This window comes from Apteryx mantelli, chromosome 2 (assembly GCF_036417845.1).
Source record: "Apteryx mantelli isolate bAptMan1 chromosome 2, bAptMan1.hap1, whole genome shotgun sequence".
NCBI classification, from domain to species: Eukaryota; Metazoa; Chordata; class Aves; order Apterygiformes; family Apterygidae; genus Apteryx; species Apteryx mantelli.
The window spans coordinates 121,314,239-121,335,390 of NC_089979.1; the positions used below are offsets into that span (position 1 = coordinate 121,314,239).

General features: G+C 40.4%; 1 protein-coding gene across 4 annotated transcripts in view; it reads left to right on the plus strand.

Annotated features, from left to right (window-relative positions):
• Window positions 1-21,152, plus strand: part of CPNE4 (copine 4) — a 233,255-nt gene that overhangs the window by 98,531 nt on the left and 113,572 nt on the right. For 3 of the 4 annotated variants that reach the window (XM_067291402.1, XM_067291400.1, XM_067291399.1), the window contains one exon: window positions 18,674-18,853. The exons of the other annotated variant lie outside the window; for it this stretch is intronic. In XM_067291402.1, the coding sequence (XP_067147503.1) occupies window positions 18,674-18,853 (180 nt within the window). The remainder of the gene's footprint in view (window positions 1-18,673; window positions 18,854-21,152) is intronic. 4 annotated transcript variants of the gene reach the window in all.

Sequence of the window (21,152 nt, forward strand, 5' to 3'; positions counted from 1 at the left end):
AGCAGCATCCTACTGTCTCTGGGCTGCTCAGAGCCCTCTGGAGCAGTCAGGATTTGATAGAACATGCTCAGACTCTGCCTTCCTTTTTCTGAAGAGAGTTAGCTAAGGTTGGCTACCAGAGCCTTATGCTACTGACAGTTTTCACATAAAAATGACGAAAGTCTGACCAAAGGTTCACCTAGTCCAGCTGCTTGTCTTCTACAGTGACCAATGATGGTTGCAAAGAAAAAAGTGTTGGAAACAGGGGCAAATATTGGCTACTGCTTCCTTTTGTATAGCTTCTCAGCATTTGTCAGTGAGAGACTTATGGAACCCTTAAGCCAGAGGCTGGATTTCTTGATCAGAACTGGCCTGGAGCACAGGTAAAGGAACCTTGGTCTTTGTGGCCTTCATCACAGTCTGGCCAAGAATCTGGTTCTCTGTTTCACATGAAACTCCTCTGTGAGTTGCATGTGGTTGAATTTTGGGGAAGCAGGTGGGGATAGTAGTGTGTGCACACAGTTTGGAGGTGATGTGAATTAAAAATGTGTGAAGTTGTAAATAGATGTGTTGATGATATGGTTGGCAATAACAGATGTACTTGACAGAAGGTGTGGGTAGTTGTTTAATACTCAGGAAGAGAGTGTTCAGGCTCCCTGCTCTTCAGGAGTTTTATGAAACACTGTCAACCTCAGTGACTGTTTGAAAAGCACCTTCCTCCTTTCAGCCAGCAAGACTGTATTTGCTGGAGAACACGTTGGACTGGATATGCGTTCCCTGAGCTAACTCTGTCATAAATGTACATCTGCTGTGAACAGACGAGTGCTGTATGATCCTGATGATTTGTTTTGCTGTTTGTCACAAGAAGCACCTAAATGCAGTTTGAACAAGTCTTTTCTTGTAACTGATCATTGCATTGTCACCAACGCAGAGATATCATCTTGTTTGCTTGTTGGCCACTTCCCGTACTGTTGTTCAGAGCCTCCTAACCATATGTGCACTCCTGCATACACTGCTCAAATTCCCCATATGCCACCTGACAATCTTTCCATGGCACTTTGTACTACCTTGAAATAACTCCTACTTCTTGTAACGAAATGTGTCATGTGGGAATGTTTTACCCTTCAGAGTATTTCACCAAGACTTTAGACCTTCTCATGAGATGAGCAATGCCATCACAGAAAGATTTGGATTTTCAGATTGTTACTACAGTAGACAGTAAATAATCAGTCCTCATCACTAGGCAACAATATATTCTAGGGTCTTTTTGCCCACTCAGATCTTCCTGCAGCTTTTTTCCATGCTATGTTTGTGGTATCACTGTCTTTATAGGTAATTAAAGAAGCAAAAAAATCTCCCAGAAGAGACTACATGCTATCTAATATGGGGACTGTATTAGTTTCTCCGTGTCCTTGTTGTCCACTCTAGGGAATACATCTCTTCAGGTCCCTTCCTTCTGCATCTCAAGTGTCTGGATATTCACCATAGCAATCACCTGTATAGCATTTTGTCCATAGGAATTGAGATTTAGGCACAGTTTCAACTTAAATTTTGAAATCTGGAGTGGGCAGACCCTGTCCAATTTTTCCTAATACATACAGGGCATCATCCAAGCGTCGCCAGTGCAATTTTGGATTTCAGTTTTTAACTGAAGAACATCTCAGCAATTGGGTAACATGATAAAAACACCCACTCCAGAAACTTTCTGATGTCATTTTTTCTAGAAGTGTTGACTTTATTTTTCTTTCTTATTGTGTGATTGGTTTTATAACTGAGGAGAAATCTGTAAAGTACACTTTCATTTGGAGCTTTTTACGTAAGTTGTCTTCTAAAAAATAACTTGGCCCAGGTCTTCCAAATTATTTTTCTGATACTGTTTACACAGCTATGTCATGTTGCAAAAAGGTCAGTGATATGTTAAGAGTTTGGGTGTACAGTGAGATGGGTTTATATTGCAAGGGAAAAAAATCTAAGATAATGCTCCAAAGAATTTTAATTTTTTTTTTGCCTTTCCCTTATATTAATTACATGCCACATTACAATTAAGAAACTGCATTTAAAAATAAGTGTTCCCTGCATAGGATAAAGGACTGAACTCCTTGCCCCTTTTCATTAAGGTTTCTTGATTAAGACAGATGAAAGATATTCTGCATAATGCCATTTCCCTGTAGAATATTACATTGTTTTTAAAATACAGGTGAGATTAAAAAAAATGTAAAGATTAAAAAATACTGTCACCTCCATGTAGAGTGGGAGCAGATGTCAAGAACCTTAACTTTCTGCTGGAGAAGAAATCTGTGGTGGTTTATCTGTGGGTTTTTTGTATTAATGAGTATGTTTATAGCAGTGCTTGAAAGAGACGTCCCAAAAAGCAGGCTTGATACTGCTCTAAAATGCCCAGATCTTTTGAGCTTCTCTGCCTCCTAGACCATACTAGTTAGACTGCTGAAATCGAGGCTCTTTACCCTGCTGCAGTAGTTTCCTACAAGATGATGTATGCCTGAAAATAAGCAACAGCAAAGCTTTGCTATTAGGCTGGATAACGCTCGTGCATTAAAGAAAATGTGTCCCGTCGTGTGTAGCATTACCAATCAAAGGTCCAATTATAACTGTAGCAAGCAAAGTAAGCTTGGTTTAAACTGTTGAGATAATTGCTCGGTCTTTGTCACTTCAGAGAGGTTTTGAAATTGCTCCTAGAAATGACTAATTAAAACAGGACTGGTGCAATTTAAAGAGCAATACTCTAACTGTTAGCAGAGATGACTTCTAAGCATTACACAGGTTGATAATTAAAGTACTATGAAGTGCTCCAAGTCACAGAACATGTGCTTCATTACCTTTTTGCAGTCTGGTCATCCATTAAAACTGGGGAAAGTTCCCATGCGCTTAAATGAAAGGAGGCACATAAATCCTTTGCTAAATCACGGTTAAACTAGCAGCATTACCTACTATTCTGTGAAAACTTGGTTTCTGATGAGTCTTACAAAGTCTGGAAGATTTCATGTGTGCACTGGTAAACAAATAATTTTCCCTAGAATAAACAGAACAGTACAAGAATTAAAAAATAAGATTTGAGAGTGAGGGGGGAGACATGACAGCAAACCTGTTTTAGTAGTTTTTGTAGAAACACTTAGAAGTGTAGCAATGATTGAGAAGCATCTTTCTGCACTGTGGCTTTACATGGATTCTAAATATTGATATGTCAGGCACAGATTTACTGTCAGGGAAGCAGTAGTAAATAGTTTTAGGCCTCATTATACTGGCATGTGTGATATACGCTTCCACATCAGCTGAAATGATTGCAGCTGCCCAGGTGTCCTCCTTAACTCTTCCCACCCCTGTTATACCACTGCCTGTGGTGAAATGCTCAGTCTGTTGCTAAATTATAGGAATGTGTCCACCACATATGAGAAGAGCCAGTTCTTGCCTTGAAGAGCGTATGATTAAAAAGACAAAATACAGACTTAGGTAGGATGATGGGGAGACCACAAAGAATCAGATTGCTTGGGCTGATCACTCAGGTGGCTTCTTCTATAGTTTTGGACTCCGGGTGTGTTTTCTTCATAAACAGTTTATATAGCTGTACTCATCTTGCAAGGTTCTGGATGCCATATTCAATTCATCAACTTTCTTTGTTTCATGAGGATCACAGTTCATCGTGGCTGAAGGGTTCTCTTCTGAGCTGCCTGTGTGTTTTGGTACACCTGTCCCTTAAAAATTTTGTGACAGCACCCTGCACAGCCATGTTTTCACACATTAACACTTAAGATATCTATGCAGTATCTTTACACTGTTAATGGAACCAAACAGCTTTTTCTAATGCTGAGCTGGGTTAGTGGCAGATTTCTGCTCCCTGTCCCCTTCCCCCCGACCTGATTCTGAATTTGAGATAAGTGATTTGCATTCCAAAAGGTTCATTAGCCATCAAACTGCTGTGGATTAAATGACTAAAAGCAACCCGACAGTTGCATGCTAATTCCAGCAAAGTTGTTGGTAGCTAGCATTAAATCCATTTAAATTATAATGCGGAGACCCTAATACATAAACATTTATTAGCTATTATGACTGCCAGCTCTGTATTTTAATTTTTACTAATGGTTTCATGCTAGTCCTAGGGCTTGCTGCTCACATGACCAAGTGGGATGCTCTTTGGCAGTCTGTTCCTGAGATTCAAGCCTGGGTTACCATAATCTAAAGTCAAACCCAGGATACCACAATCTAAAATCATGAAATCCTGGATTCATTCCCTATATGAGACCCAACAAATCATGCCATTAGAGCAGGGATTGCAAAAGTTGGCAATGCACAAGCTTGTATAACTCCTAGGGATAAATTCCACACAACCCTCTCTGCTTTTGTTTCCCCTTTGCTGCCTCATGCCAAGGAGGAGCTCAGTTCTCTGGCAGGAAACCTGCAAGTCGGGGTTGCGGCTGTCCCACTACTTGGCGATTTAGATGTGACCTTCAGAAGTGCTGAGCTCTTACAATCCTAGTGAGAATCAGTTGGAGCACTGGGAGCTCAGCAGCCCTAAAAATCAGACTGTATGTATCTCAATGGACATACCATAAAACAAAGATGCCTGAAACAAAAAGCCACGGTTGAGTATTTAGTCCTAAGAGATTTCTTTTGTGCAAATGCAGCAAGTGATGTTGGAGGCAAGAATAAAATCTGCTAACTCCTGGAAATGTGAAACCATCTTTTAGTACTGATAAAGTAAAAGCAAAGATAGAAAACTGAAATGGAAAAAGAGGGGTAAAGACCATGTGTCTCAATCTCAGTGGGTAATTTAATTGATTGTACTATTTTCTTCCTGTTTTTCAACATGTCTGGATAAAGAAAGGCATTCTCCTTGAGCTGCTTTCTTCTGATGTGAAATAAAAGGTTGTCCTATCAAAAGTAACCTCAGGAATTTGATAGAAAGGGCAGCTCTTAATGTGAAACAAGTTTGCCTTCTGGAGATGCTGATTGTTTGAAGATCAGTTGCCTGTGTATTGCATCTCTATAATGATGTATGTTTTATCATGATTGGGATCTGCTTCACTTGGTTCTATCCATTTGAAACCAAACAGAGCAGCGTATGTCTATGATAATTATTCTTTCATACTACTGTCTTTTTATTCTGCATGAATGGCAGTGAGATACCAGGATGAACAGTGTTGCACTCCTGATGGTATCATGGGAGCTTCTTCCCAGTGTTGTCACTCTTCCCTAGCCTTTATTCCTCTGGAGCTACACCAGCTATTCTCCTGTCTTCTCATTTCATGGTATAAATAGCTCAAAGCAGAATATACAGATTCTGCAACATGAAGTCATTCTTCTTTTAAGTGATCTCTTATGTACCCTGCATACCCTGGTGTATAAATCCCAAACTCCATTCCCCTTATGGTGTGCAGTAATGTAAGGGGATGAAGAAAGCAACCAAAAGGTATAATTTCGCTGTGGTTGAATATACTTTGTTTTAGGCTGTTCTCTTCATGCTATTACACTTGTGTTTTCTTTAGCTTACTGCCTAAATAAGAAAGCAAAGCCTTGAAGTGAATTTTGTTCAAGCCATGGAATTATAACCACATTTTCAGGCTGAGATAGTAAGTAAAGGTTTAATTAGCTTCTTGCTGGTCTGGGACCTGATTTGCCTCTGTATTGCACATCTGAAGTCTGTGCAATAAAGCAGGAAGTAATAACAGCTCTGACTGACAGGACCAGAAGGACAGTGAGATTAGCTGGGAAATAGATAGAGAACCCACAGGCTTGGGAAATGGGTTAATTATAACTACATGTAAGTAAAATGAAGTTTGAAAAAAAAAATATGAGGAAGCACTGTAAAAACATTGCTGAATAATGTCAGAATCTTCTCTCTTGAATCAAAAATAATGAAACACCCTCTGTGAAATGGAATGATGTATTTAATTAATTGATATAATTATGGTGCTCTTGCAAAAGCAGGCATAAGTGCTGAATCATTTTTTCTTTTAGGGCAAATGAACTTTTGAAAACATTCACAAGTTATTTTGCTAGCACATGATATAAATCTGTGTACTGCCTTGCATCTGGTACAGCTCCGGATAAAGTAGCAGATGAGCTGCTAAAGTGTATATATCACATATGAGGAAAGCCTCCTTTCTCAGCTCAAAGCTATCAAGTGGACTTGGGAACTTTCTAATTTTTACTCTTCTTGTGGCCTTAAATAGCAAGGTGCAGAAGCTTTCAAGGGACTGGTAGGATTTAGGCACTCTTCTCTGAAAATCAAAGCTCTAAAGTAATATAATCAGCTGTGTAATATCGAGTCATTATGCAGCGTATATAACTTATAGCACTACGTATGTATTTACAACATGTAGAACATGATGGTAGGAAATAGGAGTGGGTACTAGGACTGCTTTCACTTGGCGGAAGTGCCTACAACACTAACACTTGTCGTTTATGATCAAATTGTGTACTCATTAGTTAAAAAGTAAACACTTAGCATCCCTGCTGTTGCTGACAGGTGTAAAAGGGATGGGTTTGATGTGCTCTGCACATTTGAACCTGCTTCACAACTCTATGTATACCAACCACCCCTGTGAATGTAAGAGGGGTTGATTTGTACGTGTACTGTATATATCTTGTGTATCTGGGACATGTCAGGCATATTGTTTGTGAGCTATTCAAAGGCACAGTGCTTTCCAGGAGAGCCCACAGCCATTACAGGAAGTTGCTTACTGCCCCAAGTCATTGCGTGAGCAAGTCAGATTTGGCAAAAAATGGCTGCATACCCCTAGTCGCATACTTTCTCAGGGGGGAGGAAGATTTGTGGTCATCTCAGATTAAGCTTGTATAACTTTGGGTACCGTGTGTGTACATTAGGCTCGACTACAAAGCCTTTGTTTTCCAGAAATCTTTTTTGAATAGATATTCCCAAATAAATATGGTGACCATAACTCATTGAGATCCCTCAAGACTAGCACAAACCAACTGCCCTTGAGCTGGGAGTCTGATAGGATGCTACTGCGATACAGCTCAGCTGAACATGCTCTCCTGTATTTTTGATCAGTCAGTGGTGTACCATTTGATGCCAGAAATGTGTGCTTGTGGGTGTAAATTGCCTGAAAAATGAATATTGCCACACACTCTTATCCTGGATCTTGTGGTAGTTCATAGAAAGGCTTCCACTGATTTTCCTGGGAAATGAAGCAAACTGTTGGGCTTGTGTGGGTTCAGCAAATGGTAACTCCATTGACAAGCTTAATAAGATTTATACGTAAAAGAAAAGAAAGAATGAGAGGTGTTTATAATGGACCAGAGTCCCTGGAAATCTGCTGTTTTCTAATGTATGGTCAAAATGTCAGTTCTGTGGGAAGACTGGAGTAGTTTTAAATGGGCATTATAAATTGTTTCTTCTGGTATGGGAATTCAGGAAAGTCTGGTAAAACAGTGTGTATCTTGCATAATAGTGCATTGCCCTCCTGCTGCTAATGCTTCAGTGTTATAATTGATTTAGCAGTTGAATTACAACATTAAATGTAAATTAATAAATCTTCAATTATGAGCACTTCATTAGCAAATGAATTTTTAAACTAACAGCTAACAACTTGACTGGGCCTCTGTATCAATTGACATAATTCATTAACCCATATGAGAATCCGTATTAGTTACGCTTAACTTACTTGAATGTGTGTAGCAGATCTTTATCAGCATAAATAAATTATCAAATCGCTATTTATAGTCATTTAATTAAAGAGCAAATTACTGAAGCAATGTAGATTTCCTACTCATTCCAAAAAACAGTCGTATTACAGAATTTTTGTTGCTGTCATGCAGGCAAGATTATTGAACCATGAATCAAAAGAATACTTGGAGCTTCTTTTGAAAGTAAAGAATTTAAAATAAATGCTGGAAAGCCCAAAAGGACTCATCTGAGCAAGCATTTTTACTCCAGCAAGGAAACTAGGTGCTGGGTGCTAGTACCCATCCTGTGGTGGGTTTTTTTTGTTTGTTTTGTTTTGTTTTTTAACTATTTTCACAGTAGCATGTCTCTATGCTAAACCAGTATCTTAAAGCATTTGACTGGTCAGAAAAGAGTAGATTATCATCTGCTTGGGGAAAAGCAGCCAAGTAATATATACATTCCTTCATAAAAGGTCAAATAAATAACTGATGAAACAGAGTTTCACCCTACAAACAGACTGAAAATGAGCAACCAGATAACAATGAAATGGTAATTCTGGCAGTCAAGAACTGTATTCCCAAGGCTCATCTCCCTGAATTTTGGGGGAAAACTGTGCTCAGAATATATGGCTGAAAAAGTGTTTTCAGATGGCTGGGTGGTGCTCTGACTTTCAGGCTCCTGTCAAGCAGCGAACTGCTTATTAGCATTCTGTGACTAATAGAAAGTGAAGCTAAATGGTGTGATATATGAATATTTTTGTTGCCACTTGGAAGGACCAGTCTTGTCCTCTTCAAAAAACCTGTGTCCTTAGAGACATGCAAATGGAAAGAAGATTGGATTGAAGCTCTAGACTTCAGATGAAGGTTGGGTAAAAATAAATGGCAACGTCTGGGCTGTCTGTGGGGTGTTATGTACAGGAAAACTTAGCATCCAGGCTTCAGGGCTCAACTTTGAGGTAGCGTCCAAGAGTTTTCAGTGAAAGACTGAATTACAGTGTATTCCATGGTATATTCCCTCCCCAGATATTTTTCATATGCCAATGTAATCACATCTGAATGGGTCACTGCACCTTATCCTGTGAGTTGATGCGAGTCATAATCTACTTGTTTTGGTGTTTTCTGAGTGCTCCTTAAACATGCAGGTAGTACAACACATGGCTACGTCCTGCCACCGAGCGATTACCGTGAAGTCCTTCTGCAGTGCTTATGGCTGGGTGAATGTGCTGACTACCTTGGAGGAAGCACTCTTTAGTAACAGAGTTTCTATAGCTGTCAGTTTTATACGACTGTTAGAGCTGGCTTTGCATGCCTTACCAGAGTAAGATAAAGGGCTTTGACACAAGTATTTCCATTTATTCTCTGAACCCTCTAGCAGATGTAGCATGATCATTGCTCGTCTGCATTTAATGACTCTGCAGGAGGTAAGCTGGTCCAGAAGAAAATGCAGCACTCTTACTTCTTGCTCCAAAACACAACTCAGTCCATGGCCATGGTCCCACTGGAAAGAGTGGCCTCCAAAATATTGTCTCTTGCAGCTGCTGGCCTTGCACTCCAAGGTAGCATTGGGATTGCTGAGCATCCGTGCTGGAAGAGCCTGTGTCTGCAGAAGACAGGAGGCACTGAGGTTAGGAGCCCAGGGCTTGGAGGTGCCAATGTTCCTATGTTACAGAAGTACCTTCTATCATAATTTTTGTTCCTGTTGCATGCTGCTTTGTGAACTTCGGTTCTGCAGGGAAGAGACTTTGTTCAGGTGACAGAAAGATCTGCTTTTGTTTGTTTATATCAAAACTGTGCACAGGCACAAGCAAACTTGAAGAAGAAAAAAAGAAGCGGTTTCTGTAGATGAAAACTTGAGCAGGCTAGCTCAAGTCTCCTGGGGCTCCTCAGTCCTTTTTTAAACTTTAACTCATGTTCATCCATTTAACACAGGTATTAATGCAGAAAGCTGGCTCTTGAGCTGTTGTAATTGCCATACCTGGCAGCTGCCAGTAACATCAGAGGGACAGTGGCAGTTCACATCAAACAGAAGATGTGAGCAGAAGAAACAAACACTTCTGAAAGGGGAGGAAGCAGATTTTAGAGGTAGAAAGGGAATCCTCAGGTACCTTTGGAAAGTCTCCCGTCACTGACACTGTAATCGCAGCATGCTGTCAGCACAGAGGCTCCTATATGAAGCCGGAGCCATCTGCCCACCTCAGGTAAGAAAGGGCATCAAAGATCTGGCATAACATTTATGCTAAGCCATAGTTCCCTTTGGGGAGTGCCCGCTCCATCTCACAGACTGATTCTACACTGAAGCGTAATTGCTTCCTGTACCTCAAGTTAGGTAAAATAATCATTATTACTGTAAAAGTCAATGTTCTAAAGCAGCTAGTTGTTTGAAAACATAAGCCTAAATTTTCAGGTGCCTGTGAAGGTGTTGTGTCAGGTCACCTATAACTGAGAGTTCGTAACTAATTGTGAGGACAGCTTCATGGATTAAGCAGCAGTATGGATGAAAGGACTTGCACAGTCCTCTCTGCCAAGGAGGGAGCCCTCCCCCGGGGCAGTGATAACAGGGGGCTGAAGCACCAGCAATCTCTGGGCGTGCGATTGAGCGCCCCCACGGAGGTGCCAGGTGCTGCCATGGCTCTTAGGAGAGACAAAATCCTTGTGCCGTTTTGCAGGAAGGTCAGTTCCTCATGAAGAAGTTGCCCAAGTCTTTTACGACTACCTGAAGCAACATTCTCTCTTCAGGCTTGTCCTTCTGATCTCTAGCAGGGCTCAAAATATTACACACAAAAATTCAGAATTACAAGTGTTCATGTGTTAAAGGTAAGAAATCTTCTAGAGGAGGCAGTTATTGCTGTCTCACTAATGTGTCATGGTCCTTCATGGACACTCTTCAGTCCACTTAATCATCGTTCATTGGGAAGACCTGAATTTACACGGAGTTGATAATATACTCTAAAGAGACATTGTGCTTTTCAGGTTCGCTGAAGTGTTCTGTGACCATCTCTTGCAAATTGGCTGCACTATGCACAGTGTAGTAGCTGGTGCAAGAAATTTAGTCCTTTATGACCCAAGGTGGATAGATGGAAAGAGCCTGATATTTTGCAGTTTTTACATAAAGGGAAAATTCTGCAGTTAGGCTCAGAGAAGCTGCAGTGTTTATGTTTGTCCTCAGTTATAAGAACAGGGCTGGTGTTCTTTGCTAGTCCATTTTTATTCCAAATCTTAGTTCACAGAAGGCGGATTAAGAGAGCAATACATGTCTTACTTCCCCTCCCTCAGCCTGGACTGGCTGGGTAGTAAGTGAAAGCATTTGCAGATGTCACGGTCGGGGGTTTCTTCTTTTCCAGGCAAGGAGCTGCCTCGGGAAGGTGGTGTCGGTGCAGCAGCTTGAGCCCTTGCTGCCCTTGGGGCCTCCTCCAGAAGAGCAGACAGGCTGGGAAGAGTTGGGGCAATGCTGGCAGCCAAGCTGAGATGTTGGCTAGTTGAAGAGGCCGAGATGGGTGGAGGGTTAGCAAAGTGATTTGTTTGCATATGTTTGGCTGCTGGGGCTCACTTGCATGTGAGCCCAGCATGACGCAGAGACATTGCTGTGCCCTGGTGACCCGTCCTGGCCCTACGTGCTGTGTGGAGTGAAAAGCTCTGGTGTTCAGTGTTGGCCGGCGTTCCCCGACTCCTGGAGCCGTAGCATTGCATTCATATTTTAAGCAAACTGAAGACGGTATTTGTCATTTTAAGGCACTTTTTACAGTTCAGGAAAGGTTAAGTGATGTGGGTGGGCATAGTTGCAGTCTGTTTCTCTGGGACAGTGAATGTTTTATAATTTGTAGAAAGCAGAACAATGAGAGAAACCACACAGAATAGCTGGTGGCTAAGACCTGTGATGTGAAGGACCAAAGCTGGAGTTCCTGGTCTGAATCAGACAGAGCAGAGACCTTGCTCTGAATCTCTGATGTCCCACATGGACAGCTGGGTTGCTTTCAAACCTTTCCGAGCAGAAGTTTTATCAAAACTTTGTGGCTAGCAAACGGTCCACGTTTCTTGTTTAACCTAAGTTCATGTCCCAGTGAAAAACGCTTTTGTTGAAAAATTCCTAACCATCTCTGTACTTGTTGGTACACGAGAAATGTGACTCTTCACCTGTGTTAAACCATGTGTCTTGTGTAGTTTCTAAGTGTATATGTTAGATGCTTTGCACTTCAACCCTAGGCCAAATTAATCTTTTAATCCTTTCATTTTACAAGGCATGTGTGGTTTTTCTTTTGCTATTTGTTATTTATTTATTTATTTATTTATTTGGGGGGGGTTGTTTTTTAAAATATTTTTGGTAGAAAGTAGTGGATGAGGCTCTACCCATATTGCACCAGTGTAATCCTCCTAAAACTATTCAAGAATTATGGCAAAATAGGACTCCCAGCACCGATGAATGCAGACAAAGTCTCACCAGTGTATTATCAAGAAAGTGATCAGAGATCCAGTGGGATTATGTGAGAGTCTCCCAACACAGTAACAATTTTAATCAGTTTGCTTTTATTCCAGCCCATACAGTGAATAAAGATCATCATTCCAGCCCAAACAAACTTGGGTTTTGTGACGTGAGACACTATTTGAATAAAATGAAAGCATTTCTTTCCAGAGGAGAGCAAACTAAAAGAAGGTGTCCAGTGCATTCAGGGCAGGTGTGAATGCTCATTAATGCATTAGGTGAGCCCTCACTTTTTTTCTCCTGTATGTGAAGTTTCCTGCAGGACAGGGTGAGTGGGAGGGTTCCCTTTGTGCTCTGCAGGGTCTTGGTGCAGCCTCCAAGGAGGTCAGTGCTAACTGCCCCAAATGCTCCTGAAGCTGAACGTGGCTGCTGTCGCTTCCCCAGAGATCCTCTTTTGTTGCAGGAAACTGGGAGTTCCCTTTGCACAAGGGCTCCCAACCAGTTTAGCTCCTGCTTTCTTCATACTGGGGATTGAGCATCACTCTTTCCCATCCCAGATGAAGCTATTGCCTTGTTCATCTCCTGAATAATGTTAACAAGCTTTGCCTGCCCCAGGAGGGGTTAGGACTGTTTGTCCCACATTTTTTCGGGTTTTCTAGCCCTGGGAGCTTGGGGTTGCTCAGAGGAGACTCTGAATTCTGTAGTCTTGTCGTCTGCCAAGGATCAGATATAGATCCTCAAGTGCAAACACTGAGTGCCTTCCAGTATGGTGCCTATTGTTACTGTATCTTACTGCATTTCTGAGTGACTGAGATAAACTGTATGGAAATACTTATCAACAATAATATTTCTATGTTCTTTTCAAAGGTATAAGCATGTAAGGCAAATTCCATCCTGGAACTTCTCAAAGAATTTGTCCATACTATATATTAAAGATTATCTCAGTGGGATGACTGGGAGACCCTTGAGGCCTGGACTTTTTCTATGTATGATTTTTTCCAGTGCTTGATAACAGGTCTTCCTGATCATGACTTGAAGCTTTGCAAGCTATCTAGTACTTATATCATATAAATAGAAGAAACTATTTGCAGATAATTTCCAGACCATTCATATTAAATGCTTCTCTTCCAGCCAAACTGCAACTAAAGGATTTTGCCAATGTTGTCAAGCTTGCGTATGGAGTGTTGAGCTCTGTAGCCTAAGAAAGAGTGAAAGACCTATTGGTTTCTCTTCATTGTTTTCAAACGTCAATTAAACTGAAAACCAGGGCTATAAATTATAGTGACTTTTGCAGTAACTTTTCATTTGTGGTACAGAGATGTGATGGCATAAAAGCACTGTTAATAATAATAACAAAATTAATAACTTTCTTGGGAGCCACCAAGCAAAGTGTAAATTGCTTTCTGCTTGGTAACAAATTTTCATGTAAGGTACTGTATCATGGAAATTTTCATTCTTGTTAAAATTCAGATGGCCTAAAAATAATGCTACCCCTTCACCTCTGTACATTTTGCCATCTCAGCTGACAAATGTGATTTTTCTAGATTTAATCAGCATTTTGTAATGGCTTTTACTGAAAATATAGCTGCTTCATTTTCCCCTGTTGGCCTATAAAATGTATAGGGAACAAGGGTTTTTTTGATGGTCTAAAAACTTGCTAAAAACATAACAGTCACAGGGAGTATGCTTTGGGATGAATGCCTACATCCTCTTTTTAATGGAATTTACATGTTTATGGCTCTTCAACTGATATTTTAAAATCACTTAAGGAAATGCAGTGCCTGTGCAAGTTCTCAGCCCACAATTCTGCAGTCCAGAGCTTTTTCTTCGTTCATGAGGCAGGTTTATCATTATTAACTATTGCATTCCCATACTGTTTTATGAATGCAATTAAAATATCATCAGAAGGAATCTTCTGTTGGTGAGAAGATGGTGAATTCTCCACAGCTGTTTGACTCCTGGCTACTCCTGGTTGCTCTTAGCTTCAAAGATGTTGAGTAACAGTCATTGAAAATTTAGTGGTTTCATGCTACATGTTTATATGTTTGCCAGAAATACGATGGACAACAAATAGGTACCAGTTATCCATCTAGGACACTGAGCTTTCCACAGAGCTGATCTGTGTTAAATGCTGAAGCGTGGTCTTGAGGTGAAGAGCTTCAGATCCTGTAGATAATTCTGTTTCCCTGGTTCCCAGGGGCATGCGCAGAAAGCAGTGTTTATAATCACTTTAAAGCTTTAGACACCAGGTAACAGAGTGAGCTTCTACCTAATTCTTGTTCATCCCTTGAATATGTAATAGCTTCTACTTCTACTAATTTTGATAAGAAAAGAAAAAAATCTCCCCTCAGGCTGATTCTTTTTCCTCTGGTTCACTTTTCAGCTGAAAGTAGGGAATAGAGAGGAGATCCTCAGCCCATACTTTTAACTGCTGAATTACATCTCTGTCAGTGAAGGTTTACTAGTTTTTTTTGTAACAAGACCAAAAGTAAAAGTGTCACTTGTTTATAGCATGCTGCTGTTGGACTTAAAAGCTCTCTTCAGCAAAAGAAATGGAGGTTTATTGTGATCGCTGGTATTTTTCATCATGTTTTGGAGCACATTCAAGCTGAGTTCTTACCTTCTGAATTTTCAGTTGAGGAGGCTGGGCAAAGCAGGAGTGTATTTTCTTTAAGGGTCTGAGCCTTCATCATCCATGTTAGTGGAAGTAGTGTCACTGATTTTGGGTGGCCATGGAATTAAGGACATAGGGCATAAGGTTGGGCCTGTGTTCCATGTTAGCATGGAGCATGTTACCAGATTTTACTTTGAATGCAGCAGGTTTTGCAGGTAGAGATGGCTTGTTGTGGTCAAAAACAAGTCAGCCTTTTTCTGATGTCTGCAGCATCGTGACCTCTTTGATGTCAGCAAGAAACTGCATCTAGTAGTATTCCCACCAGTTTCTGTCAAGGCTTTACACTCATCCCGCGCTTCTTAAGAGAACTTTAAGGTTCTAGAATTAAACATTAGAGCAGAAATACTCAAGAAGGAACAGCTTCTAATAAGTGGTAAAATTCAAGTGGAGATTATGTCTTGTTTTTATATAGCACTTTTTCTCCCAAAGCGTTCCCTGAGAGTTAGTGAATTTATTGAATTGTCTGTTCACCACTACTTCTCTGGCATGAAACACATCAGCTGTTTATCAGCGCACAGTCCTGTTGCACAGCAAAATGAGGAAATAAAGCCAGGCTTCCCATGCTGAGGACCCTATTAGACTTTCTAGCCAAAGGTAGGGTAACTGTGAGATATGCTGACAAAGCAGATTGGAGACAAGTTAGACTAATGGGATGAATGCTATCGTACGCAGCTGACTGCTGAGAGAAGCATGCAGAATTTTATACTGTTTATGGGGTTGTTGGCATTGCTTCTTTCTGTATAGATTTTTCTCATGCACTCCAGTGCTCTGACATACTGGCATGATGTATCATCTCAATAAAGTGTGAAGACTGGGGAAATTCAATGTAATGGCTTTATTTCAGTACAGTGTCTGTCAAGAGAAGAATGTCAGTCAATCACAGGCTGGAAAAAGCAAACAGTGTCCTGTTGCTATGTGAGACTAAAATTCTTAATGTCACTGTGTGCAGACCTGTGCCTCCATTTTCATGCACTTGACTCCCTTGAACAGTCATGCATTTTATCCATGTTGAGCACAAGTCTAAATCTTGCCACATTTCACACTGGAGTGAAGAGAAACATTTCCCCACATTCCAGCAGCAGGATATTGGAGATGAGGAGAAGGAATGACAGAGAAACTTTAGTTAGTGCCTGAGGAGATCTGCCACACCAATAAAGCAATTAAAATTACTTGATTGCCGTTAAATTAACAGTTTATTCACTTACAAGGAATGAGTTTAGGAGATTGAACTAAATTAAAGTATGACTGTAAAGAAAAGTTTAAAACAGATCATTTAAATGTTTTGCTTATTGAATCTGTTGATGCACTGTTTCCTAAAGTGACCTCTCTTCTGCAAGTGGAGAGAATCACTTTCTGCTCAGAAGAGATGTCAGTGACTTGTTGCAAATTGCTCTGTTTGGAATAGTAGTTATAAACATGCCATTGAACTGACTGGTCATCTTAAGGAAGGAGTATTTCATGTTGTATCAGCAATGGTGAATTCAGGCCACTTTGACAGCAAAAAATTGTTGACATAGACTGCGCACCTGAATGAAGGCAGCTGGTATCCTTTCTCACTTCTATTATTCTTATTATGCTTTGCATCACTGTTACCAGAACCATCATTTTTGGGCAGTCTAAGCAAAAAGATTAAGAGCTGAATTAAATAAATAAGGCTTCTTTCCTTCTCATGATGTTGTTGTCTTGGCATAGTCAGAGCACATTGACAAAACTGTGTGCGGAGACAGCAGTGCTAGCACTGGTTTGCATCTGTTCGATGACTGGTAGCATCTGTTTGATGATTAACTGAAGCATTTCAGCTGTTAAAGCTGTCAATCTGACACCTTTCATGAGTACTACAATAAATCTGTGCTACCAGGAACTGCTCTTTTTTTTTCCTGCTTTTGATTTACTCGATTCTTTGTGTCCTTGCTGATAACTACCAGCAAGGCTAATGTGCTATAAACTTGGGGAGGTGAAGCAAATGGCTGTCATTTTTTGCTCACGACAGATGTTCCTGATCAGGAATCAGACAAAGGATCTCATCACTCTTCCTTGGAGCAATTTAATTTGTCCATTCCATGGCATAACAGCCACCTCCTGCTCAGTGAGTGACATGCCCAAGTCCTACTTCATTTTAGGATCAGCTCCTTTAATCATACAGAATTATTAGCTTTTTCTACTCAAGGACAAAGGGAGAGGAAAAAAGGAAATTACTTCATTGCTTACAGTGTCACCAATAATGCATCACATTGAAAAGTAGCAAAAGCCTATTTCCAAAATAGGAAACCCAGCTACTACATTTTAAGTAAACTAGAAAGCACTCTTCTGAGCACTTTTTTGAAGAAATAGCAGTTTAGATTTTATGGTGTCTCCTTAGCAATTGTAAGGCTTGGAGGTAGGAATATGCAGCATATAATCCATCACATTCTTGTAATGTAACTTGGTGAGGTGGAAGAATTGATATATTTGTAAAACATGTTGTTTGCCTTGGATCTGGTTCCCAACTCCTTAATAATGCAAGTTGTCCAAAATGAGTAATTACTGGAGGTGTTGCTTTTCCTTTGAGTTTACTAAAACTGTATCGCTCTGCTGCTGTTATATTGTGCTGGACTGGTACAGCTGGAAATGGAAATTCTGTAGTTATTTACCAGTTTATTAGTCTAGGTAATCACAAAGTAAGTTACCCCATACCACCCCGCCTGTATTATTAGCATATTTCCAAAATCCAGAGCATATGTTTTATTAGGAGGAACTGTGATCTCTTTGTCTTCTTTAACCTCTCGGCTAAATTTAAGAGAGGTTTGATATTGCTGTGGATAGGGAGTTTTTCATGTATTTAGGCGCAAGAGTTAAAATTACATGATGATAGAGAAAGAGCTGAAGGGGTCTTTGTGATTGTTGCTGTTGCCTTTGTTAGATGAAATTAATGACTTCTAAGAGGTGAATAAGTGCTCCAAAATGATTAAATTACTGCTGGGTAGAAAAGGCCACCCGCTGGTCCACCACAATAATGGACTGTGTGTGCAGCAAGTCATACCCAAGCCAAACTGGAGTATGTTAGCTAAAGTTGTCTTAGTTGCTCTAAAATCATGTCCTGGCTCAGTTACTGTGGTTAAGCTGAAGGGAGATATCTTGCTGAGGCATGATAACTTGATCATACTAGACTTTTTGCCCAGACTTCTCATTAAATTTTAAATGGCTATAACAGGAAAATAAGACCAGCTTGATGATGTAATGAAGTCTCGTAGGAATTTAGTTAAAACTTATTTGGATCCTTATGGCATATATAAGATTTTTCTCTTTTTAAATTCCTACTGGCCAAATTCATCCATAATGTAGCTCCAGTGATCATAGCTGAATTGTATTGTAGGTGTTTTTGAACATAAATTTATCTTTCACAGTGTGCCACTGTTTTCAGAACTCCAGTAAGTCCAGTATTTTAATGAATTCTTTACTCCAATGGAGCCAGTTGTGACTTGATCTCTCTCAGCCTTTCTCTGTTGATCACATGCTCTCTTTGCATTTGTTTATGCATTCACACATTGTGCCACTAAAAACTGCCATTGTGAGGTCCCTAGAATTGTCTTTCAGGCATTGGTTAGCGGTGTGCCCTCAGCACAAGACAGTTTTGCCTGTGCACAGCTCCTGATTCTGCCACCCTACAGACTAATGTACTCAAGAGGGAGCAGTCATCACTCACCCTGCAAAGGAGACTGGGGACAGTTGCTGATGTTGCTATCAGTTTCTGCATAAGACTTGCTAGAAAGGAGAGACAAGGGAAGTTGGCCCTATCTTGCGCATATGCCCAGCCTTGCACAGAAATAGGACCTGTGGCTACCCATACAAATGATAGTATCCATGGCCATAGTCACAGCTGTCACTTCTGATAAGTAAGCAAACTGTATTTGAGAAACTCATTGTAGTCCATCACTGGTAGAAAAAGAAACCACTTATGTGACCTCTCTTCCTTTTGGCAGGTTGACAGGACAGAAGTGATTCGAACCTGCATAAATCCTGTCTTCTCCAAGCTGTTCACTGTGGACTTCTATTTTGAAGAGGTGCAGCGGTTGCGGTTTGAGGTCCATGACATTAGCAGCAATCACAATGGACTGAAGGAAGCAGATTTTCTTGGTGGTATGGAATGCACTCTTGGACAAGTAGGTTTTTGCCATATTTTTCCCCAGTGCTTCTTCTTTTGTTCATATGTGAAATACATTGCTTTGTTAAAAGACCAGTGGGTGAAATTTGTCATTCATGACAAAATTCTTAATCAGTGCTTTGAGCTGAATAATTAAAACTTCTGCTGGTTTGACTTACTCCTGCAGTATAGCTTCAAGTCAGCCAGTGCTTTAGGGAGCTGAGCATCAACAATTGGTCATGTACAGTAAGAGTACAGGTTCATTACACCAGTGTTGAGTAACAGAGAAAGAGTTGAGGAGAAAGTTATTGTCCCTAACATTATATGGGATTTAAAGCAAGTTCCCATTCCAAGGAATGCTTACAAATATATTTTATTCCCATAGGGTAGTGCGTAGTGATGTGGCAAATAGAGAGATAGGGTTGGATTCATTTCCCTGACTCTCTGTCATCCTAATGTTAGTGGTCTAAACCTAACTCTTACTCTTCTAATTTCCATCTTTAGTCAGTAGAGAAAAACAGGCAGTTCCAGTAGGTGATTCATTCCACCTGAGACACCCATCATAGATTAGGATAAATCGCCTTCAGGAGATATCTGTCTCTCCCCATCAGTTATCAAGATAGTCTAGACAGCTGGCTTAGAGTAGATACTGAACTTTTTAGATAACTAAATTTAAGGATGATCAGTCCTACCGAAAGGATCAATATCTAGCAGTTGGCAGAACCAGGACTGCAGCAAATTTCTATATTGCTGACTGATAGCACGCTACAGTGTCCCAAGTATCACAGAGTTTATTTCTAACTGGCAGACTTCGTGTTATGCAACATCTCATAACACAGATCTCAGCTCTGGCCATAATAGCAATACTGAGGATGATCTCACTTTCACTGAGCTGAATATAAATTGGCAGTCCGCTCTGTGGTCTGGGGTAGCTTGCGTGACAGCAAGAGCAGGCAGTGCTCTCATTTAGGTTATCCTTTGCAGTACTTCCACGTAAACTTGTAACCTGAGCATGATTGCTTGGCATGGAAGCTGCTGCAAAGATTTGCTTCCTGTTTCTCACCTTTTGTTGTTCCTCCCTCACCCCACACAGATCCCTTTTTTTTCTCTCCTTTCTGTTATTCAGAAAAGTCAAAACTCTAGGGCCAAACATGCTGAAAGAGGAAAACTCCTCTCACTGAGAGAATTAATAAGAAATACATGCATTTCCTGACCCAAAAGCTCAAGATGAAGGTATTGGTATTTAGGATCTTCAGAATGCATAGTGAAGTCTGTTCTTTCTGACAGACTTCTTGTGGATGTTCTGTGGCCTCAGTCAATGAAAATAAGCTATTCCTATAACACCAAGAAGAGTGAGAAACACAGAAAAAAATTATTACAGTGTTTTTCTCTCTGAATTGGCTTAAAAATGAAGGAAAATGTCATTGCTGCTGCCTGTAGCAAAACCATGTCTTTGTAATGATTTGATCTCTATAAATGGTACACAGCTGGGTTGGTTGCACTGTAATTTTGACGGTAACTAAGAAAAGAATAACAGTGTGAAGTCTGATAGCACAACTGTAGCCTTGCGGTCTCTGATAACATTAAGACATTTTCTGGTGGTGGTGGTTTTTCTCCCAGTTTTCTAGTTTTTTAACTTTGAAAAATTCCTCAACTCGTTTAAAGAACAAAATGTTAGCATTGGAATTGTCATCCAAGAAAAGCCAGTTTTGAGGAGTCCAGGACTCAAAATCTTGTAACACAGGCTGTACATACAGAGCTTACACCCATACTTAGAAGTTCTATGTAATTACTGCATTTTTTATGATGATAACAGAACCATGGCTTTTCTTGAGCTAATTTTGACATGAGTTTGTTGCTCTACATCAATTTCATGGCTGAAAAAAACATTGTGATTTTGTGAGTATGTGCCTGTCTGTCTATCAATTCACTTGTACATTGCAAGTAGGTCTCAACTGAGACATGCAAGCAGGCTTTGGATGTCCCCCCATAAATGTGCCAACTTCCATTGCTCTGTTTCAGATAATAGTTGATCACTAAGGAATTCGCTACTACCTGAACCTGTTAGATCATCAGTTAGATGTGTAGTAACCCTGCAGTTTTACCTGAATCATGTAATACTCCTGCCTAAAACAAGATTGGTAGGAATAACAAGTATTGGGAAATGCAGTAGCACGGTTGTGCAGTAAGCTGTTGGAGAGAAGAGGGTTTCTCTTTCTTCAGGAACATTGATCTCTCTAAATCTTACATGCAGCCTATCCAATAGATACAGTTGTATCAGAAATTTGGGGTCTTGGATGGGAAAGATGGAGAACTGT